This window comes from Vigna radiata, chromosome 9 (genome assembly GCF_000741045.1).
Source record: "Vigna radiata var. radiata cultivar VC1973A chromosome 9, Vradiata_ver6, whole genome shotgun sequence".
In the NCBI taxonomy this organism is placed as follows: Eukaryota; Viridiplantae; Streptophyta; class Magnoliopsida; order Fabales; family Fabaceae; genus Vigna; species Vigna radiata.
Genome location: NC_028359.1, coordinates 2,856,513 through 2,871,084, shown reverse-complemented (window position 1 = coordinate 2,871,084; position 14,572 = coordinate 2,856,513). Strand labels below are relative to the sequence as shown.

At 32.1% G+C, this 14,572-nt stretch overlaps 3 protein-coding genes across 5 annotated transcripts; all 3 read right to left on the bottom strand.

Annotated features, from left to right (window-relative positions):
* LOC106774242 (sm-like protein LSM1B) lies at positions 1-2,733 on the bottom strand. Of its 2 annotated transcripts, none has more exons than XM_022786039.1 (5): positions 2,312-2,733; positions 1,406-1,534; positions 1,210-1,325; positions 1,065-1,127; positions 1-297 (listed from the first exon to the last, which is right to left on the bottom strand). In XM_022786039.1, the coding sequence occupies exons 1-5, from the start codon at positions 2,370-2,372 to the stop codon at positions 220-222; spliced, it is 447 nt and encodes a 148-aa protein (XP_022641760.1). In that variant the 5' UTR covers positions 2,373-2,733; the 3' UTR covers positions 1-219. The 2 variants fall into 2 exon arrangements, with proteins under 2 accessions (XP_022641760.1, XP_014516657.1); XM_014661171.2 differs by having other exon boundaries at positions 1,406-1,474; positions 2,312-2,729.
* A 2,289-nt stretch (positions 2,734-5,022) lies between these two features.
* LOC106774241 (sm-like protein LSM1B) lies at positions 5,023-7,725 on the bottom strand. 2 transcript variants are annotated; one of them, XM_014661168.2, is made up of 5 exons: positions 7,313-7,719; positions 6,501-6,569; positions 6,304-6,419; positions 6,154-6,216; positions 5,023-5,292 (listed from the first exon to the last, which is right to left on the bottom strand). In XM_014661168.2, the coding sequence occupies exons 1-5, from the start codon at positions 7,371-7,373 to the stop codon at positions 5,215-5,217; spliced, it is 387 nt and encodes a 128-aa protein (XP_014516654.1). In that variant the 5' UTR covers positions 7,374-7,719; the 3' UTR covers positions 5,023-5,214. The 2 variants fall into 2 exon arrangements, with proteins under 2 accessions (XP_014516654.1, XP_022641759.1); XM_022786038.1 differs by lacking the exon at positions 6,501-6,569 and having other exon boundaries at positions 7,313-7,725.
* Positions 7,726-12,059: 4,334 nt separating this feature from the next.
* LOC106773099 lies at positions 12,060-14,487 on the bottom strand. The gene is made up of 5 exons (XM_014659787.2): positions 14,127-14,487; positions 13,948-14,023; positions 12,978-13,495; positions 12,610-12,775; positions 12,060-12,516 (listed from the first exon to the last, which is right to left on the bottom strand). The coding sequence occupies exons 1-5, from the start codon at positions 14,130-14,132 to the stop codon at positions 12,497-12,499; spliced, it is 786 nt and encodes a 261-aa protein (XP_014515273.1). The 5' UTR covers positions 14,133-14,487; the 3' UTR covers positions 12,060-12,496.
* Between the last annotated feature and the right edge of the window lie 85 nt (positions 14,488-14,572).

Below are 14,572 nucleotides of genomic sequence, written 5' to 3'. Positions count from 1 at the left end.
TGGTAAGGAATTGAAATCATGCTTATATTAATTGAGAATTTTTTGAAAGCAAATGAATGATAGTAATGATTCCTGAGGCTAATATTACAGAAAAAAATTCAAGAGTATTGAACCCTCCCATGAAAGACAACAATAGCAGAGAAAAAGAAAGCAAAATATATGAAGAACAGCCGCTATAATATTTGCGGATGGGGAAGGTGAAGGATGAATCAGGGTTGACTAGTCAAAGTCAAGGAATTCCATTCTTTTCCTCATTGTCCCTTTCAGATCTGAGGCCTCCCTTTCTGCTTTCTGTGCCTACAATGCACAATCGAAGTTCCATTAAAAAAGAACAAAATTTCACAGTCTGCATAATTGAGTTATTGCTTAAATAAATGCAAATAATAGGACTAAACCAGCAACTATTTCCAAATCATAACAAAAGGCCAATAAACCCAAATATATAGTTTTGGGATTTTAATCCCATTGGGGTACTATGTCGGGTTTATAAACAGATCATCAAACTTTTAGAACATCTTTCTGTATAATTATAGTAATGAGATTACTTTTGTTCACAGAGAATACATACAATAGCTAAATATGATTTTATCATTAACACTGGCTTCAAAATCAAACCCAGGATATGGTTGATTGGAGCATGGAAGAGTATATCTCAACATACAGAAAAAAAAATAAATGACAGTGTTGAGGAATTCGTTATTAACTCAATGGGATAGAATTAGGTAGGTAGGGTTCATAAGTATTTAATATAGGCCCATTCAAATGAGTACTTAGTATGTCCACTTCTTGCTCATCATCAAAATAGTTTGCCATTATTTCCCCAGCACACAGTTACTTATCAAATCATTAGAAGATGTTAGAAACAAAATATAAAATATGTTCATTCCTACACACTTTAGTATAATCCTCATGCAATAAAGCTTTGTAAAGAAAAGTAGGAAAGCAATGAAACATTGACAGAGTCACAGCATACTGTTATCTTTAGACAACTAAGGGGAGATAAGGAGACAGAAAATCACACAAAGAAAATAAAGTAATTATAGAAAAAATTTAAGAATATTTACCCTCTTGATTTCTGCTGTAGAAACACGAGTCATGTGTTCAGGAAGTTCCTCCCTCTCCAAGTCCTAAATGTTGAAAGACATGTTAAATAAGACGGAAAATTAGAAAATACTTTTAGATGCAAAGGGAAGCAATCAGTAACCTTACCAGCTCACCGATTAGAACAACATTTTCTCCACGGATTACATAGAGACCCAAAGGGATGTCACAATACAGATCACCAACAATAACCCTCTCACAGGCACCCTCAAGAACTGCATTAGCTGCAATTATTGATGTGAAATTTTACAAAGTCAAACTATTGCCTGTCAAAACTATACGTAATTTAAGGTCAAGTTGGTACCAAATTGATCAAAAGAGCGAAGTATCCCCATGAGCTTTCTGCCATCTCTCAGTAATACAAGAAGTTTCTCTACAACAACAATTATTGTCAGACCATACAAATTAGTACACAATACAAAATCAGCCTCACCTACAAGAAAAACCAAGATTAATTTACCACATTCAATGGGTTACATTGCTTTTGAACAATATCTAGCCAAAATCCCTTTCAGAAAGCCTAATATACTAAATATACCAAAAGCAATGTGACATGAAAACTATTCAATCACACAAGTTACAATTCAAAAGCAAAAGCAATGTGACGTCAAAACTATTCAATCACACAAATTACAATTCAAAAGCAATATTGTCCTAACATCAATAGGTGATCGTAAAATAGCATATTCTCATGCGCTCACTTTTACATGGGCGACTATAGCAATATTGTCCACACAAACATAGAACTAATTTAATTTGTAGTACCTGAAATTCCTTCTTCCCTAATAACATTTTGGAAGAATGATTTTTTTTTTCTTGCTTTGGTATACATAGCTCGTAACAAACATGCACAATAGGAATCTATCAGTCAAAATCATGACCCTTCCCTTTCCCCTGCAGCCTCGTAATGTCCAAAACAATAGTCAAGTCCAACCTAAAACTCTCAATGAAAATTGAACCCTCACTTTCCACAAAAATACAAGACAAAGTTGAATACTAAAAAAGAACTCCCCCTCCATAAACAACTCGTTTCGAACCAAGTCCACAACTTTTTGCCATTAAAAATTTACCCTTTACACATTACACGATGAAAGCAAGAACCAAAAAGAAAGGCTGGGCATAACTATGTCAAGAATGCAATCTTTCACATAAATTATTAAATTTGAAGCGTGTATCAACATGAGAGGAAAAAAAAAAGAATAGTGCTCACTGTCAAGATAGCTAGCAAGTGAAGTGGAAAGGTAAATATCCTCAGGGCCTGCCCAAGACATTTTGCGTTTTCGGTATCTCAAAAATCACCGAATAGCTCCTCACTAACCACAATAATGGCATTGCCAGCGCCAACTCAAATCTTTTCACCCCCAATCGCTTCAATCTGAATTCACAAGTTCAAAGCCTCGGGTTTAAGATCGAAATCGCTGAAAGAAAGAAAGCCCAGAGATCCAATCGCCGACTAGGAGTGGAAAGGGAGCCTTTTTTGAAAGGGAAACGAGAGAAAGAAAAAGGGGAGCTTGATCTTCTAGGGTTTCGAGACTGTGATTTTGGGATAGATTCAGAAGGTTTGTTGAATCAAAACAATACTGCGTTTTCGTTAAAATTCATTCTTATTGAAATTATGGGAAGAAAAAAGATTTCTAAAATGGTTTAGTGCAGAGTTTTGTATGCATTTATTTACAATAGAATTTACTTTTATTTCTAAAAGAGTTTAAATATTTATTTACAATACATTTTTATTTGCCTTTATATTATAAAAGTAATCTACGCGGAAAATTCTTATAAAACTGAATATTATTTTCTTTGGAACGACTTTCTTTCATTTACTGCCTTCCTTGTACATGTTAGAATTCTTTTTTTTTAATTTATTTTCTATAAGAATCTATAAATCATTTTTTATGTTTAGTATTTTTATCGAAGTAATTTAATTATTTTACAATAAACTTATATTAATATGTAAAGAGATTTTCTTTTGATATACATATTTTATTTTCAAATTTATCTTTTAACTATTTTTTAATCAAAGTAAATATTTTATTTTTAAGTGATAATTTTTTCTAAATATTTTTTCTTAAAATTTAACTATTCTTTTAAACTAAAATAACTACTGAGAAAATATCTAAAAACATGATGTAAAATAGTGAAATTATTTTAATTTACTTTTATAACTATAATAAAAATATTAAACACATACTCGTGGTGTAGGTTTTATTTCCACCGTGACCTTCATTCTGATGATAATGCAAAACTACAAATAAATCATTAAAAAAAGTTTGATAATATACAACATATGATTAAAAACCATATATATTAGAATTTTTAAAAAAGAAAGAAAACTTCTATACAAAACATCTAGTAGAAACTATATAACTATCATTATCTTCCACCGAATGCGTATAACATTTAACTCATTATCTCTCACACAAAGAGGTAATCATCACCAAAAAAAACAACAAAACATAAAAATAAGAGAAAGCATGATAAAAACTAGTGTGCAACAAAAAAAAAAAAAGTACCGAAGACAATAAATCACATCACATATAAACATTGATGAAATAATAATTCATAGAAACACGCATATAAATATATGATACTATACTCAATTATCTAAACTGGATACATGTCATTGATATAAAGTTTCATTCTAGGCGTGTACTTGTACTAATATTTATATTTTCTACATGTCTTAATCACTGGGGTTATCACCCTACTATTCACAAGTTAGTCCCATTTATGCCTAGGACTAAATAGTTGAGTGGTTATGACCTCTTACCATTCTCTTCCCCTACCGTTTCTCTTTATATGAGTTTAATAGTCGATAAAATATCATGATACCTCCTTTCTAAACTCTCATTAGTCAAAACATACACTAAACACCACTACCATTTAGAAAAAAATCTCTCAACAACATTTTCAAACATTTCAATAACAAAATCATCATTTTCACACACGTAGTCACAATTCTTACAAACATACTTAAAGTTCATTTAAATCATTGTCAAATATCCAAAAAGTGAAGGACAAATCAAGCATTGCTTAGAGGTGCCACTTGAGCATCAGACTTCTCGTGAAAGATGGCGCTTAATGCCATTCTTCTCTCAAAAAGTCGGGTGTTCAACAACACTCTTCTGTCGCTCAACGACCTAGAATTAAACTGTTTCATACTTATAATACAAGATGGCGTTCAATAGTGTCCTACTATCACTCAGTGTCAAAGCATTTGCAAAATTGGACGCTTAGTGGTGAAAAGGGACACTTAGAGATCTGAAGCCAAAATATTTCCAAACTTACACAATCAAACTTGCATTCAATGACTTATTAGTGTCGCTCATCGCTATATCAGGTTTACAACAAACTCTTCATTTTTAAGAGACGATGAAAGAGATGGATCTCTTCATCCATGAAAAACGATAAAAAGGGTTAGAATTCGAATGTTGCACTTTCCTCTTTGAAACAGGCAGAAAAGGATAGATATCTTACCTATAGAGTTCTGACTAAAATTGAACATAATACTAATGGAAGCATCATAGTTTTGCTCATAAGCCTTATATGATGATAATTATGAAACTCAATTCATATAATACCTTATATTATTTTATAATATGTATTACATTAATCGACATAGTAATGATTTTATTTTTGAAAAAAGTTATTTATTACATTTTCGTGACATCTAAAATTTGGAATGTTATACTCAACATCCAACTAGAACTGCTCGGGACTATATCAGTTTGCATCAAACTCATATTTGTCATTTAATTCAAAATGGTATTTATTTTTTTAGAGTTGATTTAACACAATTTTTTACACAGAAAAGGAACTGAGTGTATTTTTAATGTTTTACTTAGTGATTGCAAATGTATTTATATTTTAATATTTTAATTTTAATATTTTAATTTTAATATGCATCCATTAGAGGAGCCGATATTAATTGAGAATTTTTTGAAAGCAAATGAATGATAGTAATGATTCCTGAGGCTAATATTACAGAACAAAATTCAAGAGTATTGAACCCTCCCATGAAAGGCAACAATAGCAGAGAAAAAGAAAGCAAAATATATGAAGAACAGCCGCTATAATATTTGCGGACGGGGAAGGTGAAGGATGAATCAGGGTTGACTAGTCAAAGTCAAGGAATTCCATTCTTTTCCTCATAGTCCCTTTCAGATCTGAGGCCTCCCTTTCTGCTTTCTGTGCCTACAATGCACAATCAATGTTTCATCAAGAAAAAAAAAAAAAAATTCACGAGTCTGCATAATTGAATTATTGCTTAAGTAAATGCAAATTACAAGACTACATCAGCAAATATTTCCAAATCATAACAGAAAACCAAATGACCCATATATATATATATATATATATATATATATATATATATATATATATATATATATATAGGTATATATATATATATAACAAGGAGTGTGCTATGTTTTTATGTAGTGATAGTTCTTGGATTTTAATTTTTCAAATCAGGGATTTTGATCAGAAATCATTTGTTACTTAGAGATTTCTATATTGTAAGGGTGTTTGGTTATGTTGGGTATGTAAATTGAGAATCAAACATTTGAGCAATTTTCTGCATAATTACAATACTGAGATTTCCTTTTCTTCGCATAAAAGAACTACTATTTATCAGATAAAATGCAAACTATGAAGTTGTTGACTAAAAATCAGAACAAATAAACATTACAATAGATGCAATAGCTAACGTAAACACCATCGTATCATTGAGATCAGTTTCAAAATTAGACCCAGGACAAGGAATACATGGCCTGGAAGAGAAGGGTACGGAAAGGCTTATCTGAATCAAGCTATTATGCCACAATCATCAACAGAAAGAAAATTACTTCAAGGATCATTTTACCAAAACACAATGAGCTAGAATTTGGTAGGCAGAATTCAATAATTTTTATTATAGACCCAACCAATTATCCCTTACTAGTTGAAACGGGATACATATCATGAATCAGAAAGGCTATTTTTTGAATTGAGAATAATAAGATTCACGAGTATGGAATATCTATTGAAAAAAAGAAACGATTATGGAATATCTACCCTCTTGATTTCTGCTGTAGAAACACGAGTCATGTGTTCAGGAAGTTCCTCCCTCTCCAAATCCTAAAAGTTGAAATGTATGTGATTGCAAATAATAATGTTTAATGGAAAATACTAACAGATGCAAGGAGAAATAGTTAGTAATCATACCAGCTCACCAATTAGAACAACATTTTCCCCGCGGATCACATAGAGACCCAAAGGGATGTCACAATACAGATCGCCAACAATAACCCTCTCACAGGCACCCTCAAGAACTGCATTGGCTGCATATTATTGAGGAGACATTATAGCAAGTAAACTTATTTCATGTCAAAACTTTACACAATTTAAGGACATGCTGGTACCAAATTGATCAAAAGAGCGAAGTGTTCCCATGAGCTTTCTACCATCTCTCAGCAATACAAGAAGTTTCTCTACAACAGAAATTAGTGCAAGGCCACAAAAGTCTATGAGAAATACATCAGCTTCACCTCCAAAGAACACTCACATTAATTTAGCACACTCAAATTAATCTACCACACCCAGCAGGTTTTCACTAATATTGAAAACTTTCTCAGAGATACTGGTACGCTAAACACAAAAGTAACATCAAAACTATTCAATCACAAATCACAATTCAAAAACAATATCATTGGAATCTATAGTTCACCAAAACAGCATATTCTTATGCCTTCAGTTTTACAGAAAAAAATTACACTTTACGAGCATTTAGAGATATAGAAATAATAGAGGAAAGTTTTAGGTCCAGAGTAATCTGCAACCCAAACATGTAAATGTTCCATATACTATCTCATACAATTATATTATATCACATAAAATCATGGCTATATATTTCCATGTTCCCCGCTCACTATATTTATTTACAAAAGAGGCTGTTGAATATCAAGCCCATATTAATTTAGTTATACTAGAGGTTATTGAAAATTACATCACCAGCTACCACCAAAAATAAAAAACACACGTTGGACATTAAAAAAAAAAAAAAAAAAAACTCTACAACTTACTCGTTTCCGACCAAGTCCACAACATTTTGCCATTGAAAATTACCAATTACACAGTGCACAATGAAATCAAGTGTCCAATCCTTCATACAAAAATAAAAATAAAAATTGAAGTGCATACCAATATGAGGGTAAGAGAAAGAGAGAGTGCTCACTGTCAAGATAGCTGGCAAGTGAAGTGGAAAGGTAAATATCCTCAGGGCCTGCCCAAGACATACTGTATTTTCGGTATCACAAAAATCACCGAAAGTTTCCTCACTGACCACACCAATGGCATTGCCAGCGCCAACGCAACTATCCTACTTCAACCCCACTAACTTCAATCTGAATTCCGAATTCCACAGCCTCAGGTTTAAGATCGAAATTGCGGAAACCCAGAAATCAAATCGCCGGGCAAGAGTGAAAGGAACAATCTTTGACAGGAATCGTGAGAGAAAGGAAAGGGGAAGAGTTCAATTTTCTAGGGTTTGGAGAGTGGGATTTGGGATAGATCCAGAAGAAGGTGGTGCTTCTGTGTCATCGGGTTTCGTTGTACGCGCGGTTCAATCAATGATACAATACTCTATTTTAACTAATCCATTATTTCTGAAATGATTATAATTTATAACAAAAGATATTTTTATATATATAAAAAAAAGTTAAATATACTTTTAGTTTTAAAATAATATAAATTAAATAATTACATTAAATAAATCCATACAGTATCGAGAGAGAAAAAAATACCTATTAAAGCTAGATGTTCTTTTTGAAGTTTAGTAGCATCACGGTATTCCTCTTGAGTGTGAGAGTTTTTATATGCTCCATATAAATATTTAAAAAATATATAAACTTATTACATGACAACTTCTATGATAATATAAAAAATAACTAAAATGTATTTATGGTATTTTACTTTATAGTAAAATCTGTTTTTGTCTTTTTAAAGTTTTATTTTTGTTTTTTTATTTCTTAAATAGTGGTCATTTTTTATTTTGAAATATATATTAATTTTTTTATTAATTGAAAAGGCGAATTTTTTTTATTATATTTGCGTTTGCTAAAAGTAAAAATTATGGAACCTAGCTGTTCAAATTGAAAAGGACTGCGACTAGAGTTTATAAAACGAATAATTGAATACCAAGTAAAAATCTCAGGTGAAAAAAGAAAATATAAATGAATGTAGATAAGTGAATTTGTTCTAATTTTAAGAATGTTGTTATACTATTATTATTAGGATTAATCAGGACATTTAAAATATTATCCAGGTTTATAGCTTCATAATTTTATTTTCAAAGGACGTGTTAAAAATTTGAAAAAGAAAATATCTTTAAACTATTTTTTATCTCAATTCTTAAATTCTTAAATGATATAAAATTATTTAACGTATTGAAACAAAATCTTTCATTACTAAACTTTTTTTAGTAATGTTCATCACTTTTTTTTTATCTATAAATATTTTTATCCACTTATGTATCTTGAAATCATTAGACTTAACATGTTAATATTTGATTTTATCATTTATGACATTATTTTTAAATCTAGTTGAGTAAAAAATACTTTTAAATATGTTAGTCGAGAATGACCTAATGTTAAAAATACATTGTATATGTAAAAGCTTGAAAAAAACCTTAAAAAAGAATACTAACATAATTAGATTGAATAAACTACTAAAAGTAATATTTGTATTGTAAGTTAAGAATGACCTCAAAATAATATTTATTTTGTTGAATTTCATTAGGTTGTTAAGAACGAGATAAAATTTCATATTATGACGAAAAAATATAAAAATATTTACACTTTTTTATTTCTAAAAATTAGTATACTTAACTTCAAACAACCTTTAAAAATATTGTTTTCGATAAGTTTAATTAGGTTGTATTTTCTATTTAAACAAATAAATATAATAATATTTAAGTTTAATACCTATTTTGTCCCTCGAAAGAGGGGTTTTGTTCAAAATCGTCCTACCTTTTTTAAAAAGATAGAATTCGTCCCACTTTGTGAAAAAACTGTCCAAATTGGTCCTTTTGGCTAACACTGTCAAAAGTTAACGTGAGAGCTGTCCCTTGGACTAAGGTTAATGACGTGTCAGTTTTAATTGATTTCGTGGCAGTGTCATGAAATTTTCATGACAGTGAGGTTAAAATTGTAAGAGAAAAATAGATTAGATGGGATTTTTTTTTTTTACAGAAGTTAAAAAGAGGGGTTAGGGTTTGTTAGGAGAAAGGGATGACTTCTTCTCAAGGGTGTTCATCTTGTTCGAATAGATGGAGCAAAGGATCTCCGTGTTCCTTCCATGGTGGTGGTTGGACCCCAATACCAACTCAGAAAGTGTTGCTGCCATTTTCTTCTTGCCAATTCTGTCAGGACCACAAAAAGTAGTAGGCAAAGTCTTTAATGGGGATAAAGAGCGGTGAAACAAAATAAAAAACAAAGAACAGAAACAACCTTCCTTATATCAAAAGCTTCCAATTTTAAAACTAGAAAATCCGTTGAATATTCTTCAACGTCCCTTTCACATTAACCTCTTCCAATTGTACCACCTGCGACATTTGTTTACTGCTGAAGGTGACCAAACCCTTATTATTTTAATATAATGCTTCTCTTTGCTTCGATCAAAAGCTAAAAACTTTACTTACTTTTAAACCTGCCCATTAAACTTCCACGCGGTCTCTAACCATTCAAGACTTCATTTTTACCGCCGCAACATTTTCACTTTAGGGGCACAAAAGAGACAAATTAGTGCTGCAAAGAATCTTTAGAGAATTTATTTTTCACTGTTAGATGCCACTGTTCTGATGTTTGTTTAATTAGTGAGAAAAGGAATTTACAATTCAGCTTTAGTCATGGAACAAAGTAAATATTGTGTCCTTACACAGGTTGTTTTCCTATACGTGTGCACATATAAAGAAAAAAAAGGTCTCGTTTTTATGCAGAAAAAATCTAGGGTTTGCATTGTTGAGTTTAGTTTTCAAAAGGGTTATTTCTTGAAGCATAATGGCTCAGTGGTAGGGTGATTCTGATGAGGGCATAAGCTACATGTTCAAGATTGTGATGGTTGGTGACTCTGGGGTTGGAAAGTCTCAGCTTTTGAATCGGTTTGCGAAGAACGAATTCGGGTTGTTTAAATCGGGTTGCATTAATGATGCCCTCCATGTGATTGACGAAATGCTTGAACGAGATTCTGATTTTCCTCTCGATGATTTTACGGGTGAAGTTGTTTTTGGGGTGTTGGGGAAGCAGGAGCGCCATGGAAGAAGCTTTGCTGATAATGAAATTGTGAGGTTGGTTACCAAGTTGTGTGAGCATGGAGTTTTCCCTGATGCTTTTAAGCTTACCCAAATGATAACGAAGATGTGCTGGCACTGGAAGAATGGTGTGGCATGGGAGCTTTTGCATGTTGTGATGAGATTGGGTGGTGCAGTTGCGGTTAAAGCTGCAATGCTCTGTTAACTGGGTTGGGAAGGGAGAGGGATACTCAACGCGGAGCGGATGAATAACTGGGTTAGATTCAATTTATTTTTTCCTAATTTAAATTTACAGGCCAATAAACCTATTAATGTCATGCAATCACTTAACATTGACACATCATTAACTTTAGTCCAGGAAGGCAGCTCCAATGTTAAATTTTTGACGCCTTTAGCCAAAAAAGACTAACATGGACAATTTTTTCACAAAGTAGGACGAATTCTTACTTTTTAAAAAAAGTAAGATGATTTTGAACAAAACCGGAACCAAAATAAGTATTAAGCCTAATATTTACCTTTTCATTTTTATCTTTTCACAATTGTTTTGCCTTTGTAATTAACCTCAATTTCTTTTTCTCTTTCAAATTAACCTCAATTATGGTTTTTTATATTTGTGAAAAATATCACATTAAAGCATTATCATCCGTTTCATCATCTATTCATTATTAAAACTCCAATATTCAATTATACCTTCATTATTAAAAATTGCACTCATACACTTTTCAAAGTTTTAAAAATTTTAAAAAAAAACCTCACATATATATATATATATATATATATATATATATATATATATATATATATATATATATATATATATATATATTAAGGCGTCACGAAGATGAATTAATAAAATAATAGAATAAGATGATTCAACTTCGTATGAAAAATTAGTATTATTAGAACGGGCCTCCCGGTCTGACCCAACTCGGTCCACTACACGTTGGTCAGTTAGCGAGTCACCCCAACTCGATTCATTTATTAGCAAGTCAGAAAAATTTAAATTCGACTCGACCTACCACGGGTTGGTGGATTAAACGAGTTGATTTACTAGCTCACTTAATTATAATTTTTTTCTTAAATAAGAAAAAATACAAACTTTTTGTAATTCAAATATAAATAAATTTCACTCCCAAAATGATGCTAAATTCAAGACAATTCAAAATAATAAAAGAAAAAGTACAATATAATCCACGTATAATGAGCAGTTATTTTTTAGGGTTTCATAAGATGATAAATTAATAAAACAAAATTAGGTGGGTTGGTGAGTCAACCCGACTCACAACAGGTTCAATTCGGATGAGTCGAGTTGAAAATTGACCCGCATAAAAAAATATATTTTTTTCAAACTCAACTCGACCCGAACCCATGATGGGCCGAGTTGACCCGGAGATTGTAACTCATTTTGACAATTCTATGAAAAATCGATATAAAGTCAAAATCTTAAGAAAATAAATGAGTTTATGGATATTGGAAAGTATCTAACTTTCTCATTTCTATAAAATTTAGATTCACATTAATTAAATTCTCAATATTGGAATTTAAATAACGTGTTGTTTATATAAAAGCTTTTATGTTACGTATGTGTTGTGGTTATTTCTGTGAAGTGTTTGATTACAAGATTAATGAAGAGAAAGAAGAAAAGAGCAAGAAAAGGAGAATGAAATGGTATGTGTAATAATGAAAGTATTATTGATAAACTTAATTGGGAGATGTTACAAAAGAAGGGAAGGGAAGAAGGAGGTGACAAAGTGGAGTAAAAAAAGGGATGAGAAGTGTGCACATCACACAAATTGTCTAACTTTGCCTTACATATCACAAACCCATTCTATCATTTTCCACAACATGACTTCTTCTGCCTTTGCAGACACAAAACCATGAAAAAATAACACACTATCTTCATTTCAAAAAATCTCATCTCCACTCCATACCCTCCATCATCATATACACATACATATATCCCTCTCTCTTTTTCATTCAATCTGACCTCAAAAAACAAAAGTACTTCTGTCAATCATCTCTTATCAAATCTACTTCTTATATATATTATACATTAACTCATCTTTACCTCAACAGCTACCAACACACCTTCTAAAAATCCAAGCACATTTATTATATCTCCAGCACAATATCTGCATCAAACAAAAGGACATTATATATTAATCATACAAACTTAAAAGTCAGACACATTATTCATCAGATTTATATCACAAAATGTAACTTACATTCTGAATCAGTCTTCACCCATTTACTGCCATCACCACTTCTCTCATCTGATTCATCATCACTCTTCTTCCTTGTCATCTTCTTCTCCTCTATGCACTTTGCCATGAATGATGTCCGAGAACAATTTTGGGTGTAAATTTTCTTGTGAAGCATTGTCCTCAAAAGCTGTATATTTCATCACAGGTTAGAGATTAATCTAAGATCTCAGAACACCGTTTGTTTATAATTCCAATCAATTTCTGTGTGTTATTACATAACAAGGTTTTGTTAACTCTTTCGTTGAAAAACTTGTTTATGAAATGAGACCATGTAATGATCTCTCCACCTAATTGGGAAGTGAAAGATTATGAACAAAACAAAGGGTTACCTTCTCCATTCTTGACTCTTGAAGGGTATCTCTAAGGCTAGGCGTGGGAGCAAATCCACTTCTGCAAACAAATATCTTCTTCAGAAGGAAAGAAATAGATTTCTTCCCAATTGTTTTCTTTCTGTTATCTGCACATATGTCTTTGCATTTGTCAATTATCACACTCAATGTCTTCTCGATATCTTCTTCTTTATCATCTGATTCACTGCATAGCGCATTACTGATTCTCCTATCAACCTCCAAGCTTGAAGGGCAGTTAAGAAATCTGTCCAGGGGAAGCTCAGAAATTTCCTTTTCAACCTTTGGTTTTCGTCTCAGGAGTTTGGTTAATTCCTTCTGTAGATTCCCAATTTCTTCAGGAGTGAAATCTGCTATTTCCTCTGACGAGGATGGATCCTCTTGCACATTTTGGTCATCTAAGTTTTCTTTGATTTCACTGTTATTTCCAAATGTTCCAATTGCTAGCAAACCATGAGGCCAATCACTGAATTCCTCTCGAGGTTCTTGTTTTGCATGATCTGTGCACAAAACCAAAAGAAACCATTATTTTAAGATTCCCAAGAAAACGATTAATGTTATTCTACTGAAAGTACTCTTCGCTAAGTTTTCCTCGGATCAAGTTCCAACTATACTAGGATGCCTAGTTAGAACTACTAATGCCATTTTAACATTTTCAAGTGCCTAGTATCCCTACGCACGAGCACCTTTGATATAAATAAAGTTATTCTGTATATGGTCTTTTGTTTGATTGGAAATGAAACTTGAGAGAGAGAGAGAGAGAAAGAGAAAGAGAAATATGAAAATACATTTAACATACAAACTTGTCTTCTCCCTGTCTTCCTCTATATGTTTCGAATCAAGTCACCTTCCTTCAGATAGAAGCAAGTGTGTTCTTTCATCTTATTGGTGCTAGAAACATCATGCATTGACGCTAGGAAAATCTAGTTATCAGAACAATAAAAACACTTACATGTAGTAGTTGTGTGTGTATTTGGTTTTCTGTTGTCATGTTTTCCACCAAGTTTATTTTGCATCCAGCTGAGGAACTGCAAGTGAAAAAAACATTCAGATTATATAACATCAACATTTTCCTAACACTAATCTGAGATAACCAATCTCACACAGTGGCAACAAAAAGAGGACACTTACCTTCATTGTGAGAGGACTAAGGGTAAGGGTAAGAGTGAAGGGTAAGGGAATGAATGAACTTAGAATGCGTAAGCTGAAAGTACTAGCTAGGTAGCAATAAATATATATAATGTGAGGAGAAAAGGTGGTAATGATGGTTGGATGATACTGACAATGAGAGAGAGAGGCAGGTGCCAGGTGTTTTAATGGTAATGGAGTCACTTTTTAAGCAGTAACTATTAAAGTTCCTTGAGAGCAGGTCTTGAAAACCAATGAGGGTTGAGCATTGGGATTAGAAAAGTAGCTATGATGAGATTTTGATGCATTTCATGGCTTAATTGGATGTAGCTAGATTTTTTCTTTTGCATCAAGTCCCTGAACTTGACCAAACTCACTTCCTGTCTCACCACAATTTCCTACCCCATACGTTTCTCTCTTTCTCACCAAATACTTCCCCACATTGGTTC

What these genes read in the sequence shown, in the direction of transcription:
- LOC106774242 (XM_022786039.1), bottom strand. Translation starts at nt 2,372, where the DNA reads ATGTCTTGGGCAGGCCCTGAGGATATTTACCTTTCCACTTCACTTGCT. An exon ending in TCGCTCTTTTGATCAATTTG is followed by an intron (nt 1,326 to 1,405) that starts GTACCAACTTGA and finishes CAATAATTGCAG; the next exon opens with CTAATGCAGTTCTTGAGGGT. An exon ending in CTACAGCAGAAATCAAGAGG is followed by an intron (nt 298 to 1,064) that starts GTAAATATTCTT and finishes TGTGCATTGTAG; the next exon opens with GCACAGAAAGCAGAAAGGGA.
- LOC106774241 (XM_014661168.2), bottom strand. Translation starts at nt 7,373, where the DNA reads ATGTCTTGGGCAGGCCCTGAGGATATTTACCTTTCCACTTCACTTGCC. An exon ending in ACTTGCCAGCTATCTTGACA is followed by an intron (nt 6,570 to 7,312) that starts GTGAGCACTCTC and finishes TTTCTGTTGTAG; the next exon opens with AGAAACTTCTTGTATTGCTG. An exon ending in TCGCTCTTTTGATCAATTTG is followed by an intron (nt 6,420 to 6,500) that starts GTACCAGCATGT and finishes AATAATATGCAG; the next exon opens with CCAATGCAGTTCTTGAGGGT.
- LOC106773099 (XM_014659787.2), bottom strand. An exon ending in TACACACACAACTACTACAT is followed by an intron (nt 13,496 to 13,947) that starts GTAAGTGTTTTT and finishes TTTTGTGCACAG; the next exon opens with ATCATGCAAAACAAGAACCT. An exon ending in GGTGAAGACTGATTCAGAAT is followed by an intron (nt 12,517 to 12,609) that starts GTAAGTTACATT and finishes TGTTTGATGCAG; the next exon opens with ATATTGTGCTGGAGATATAA.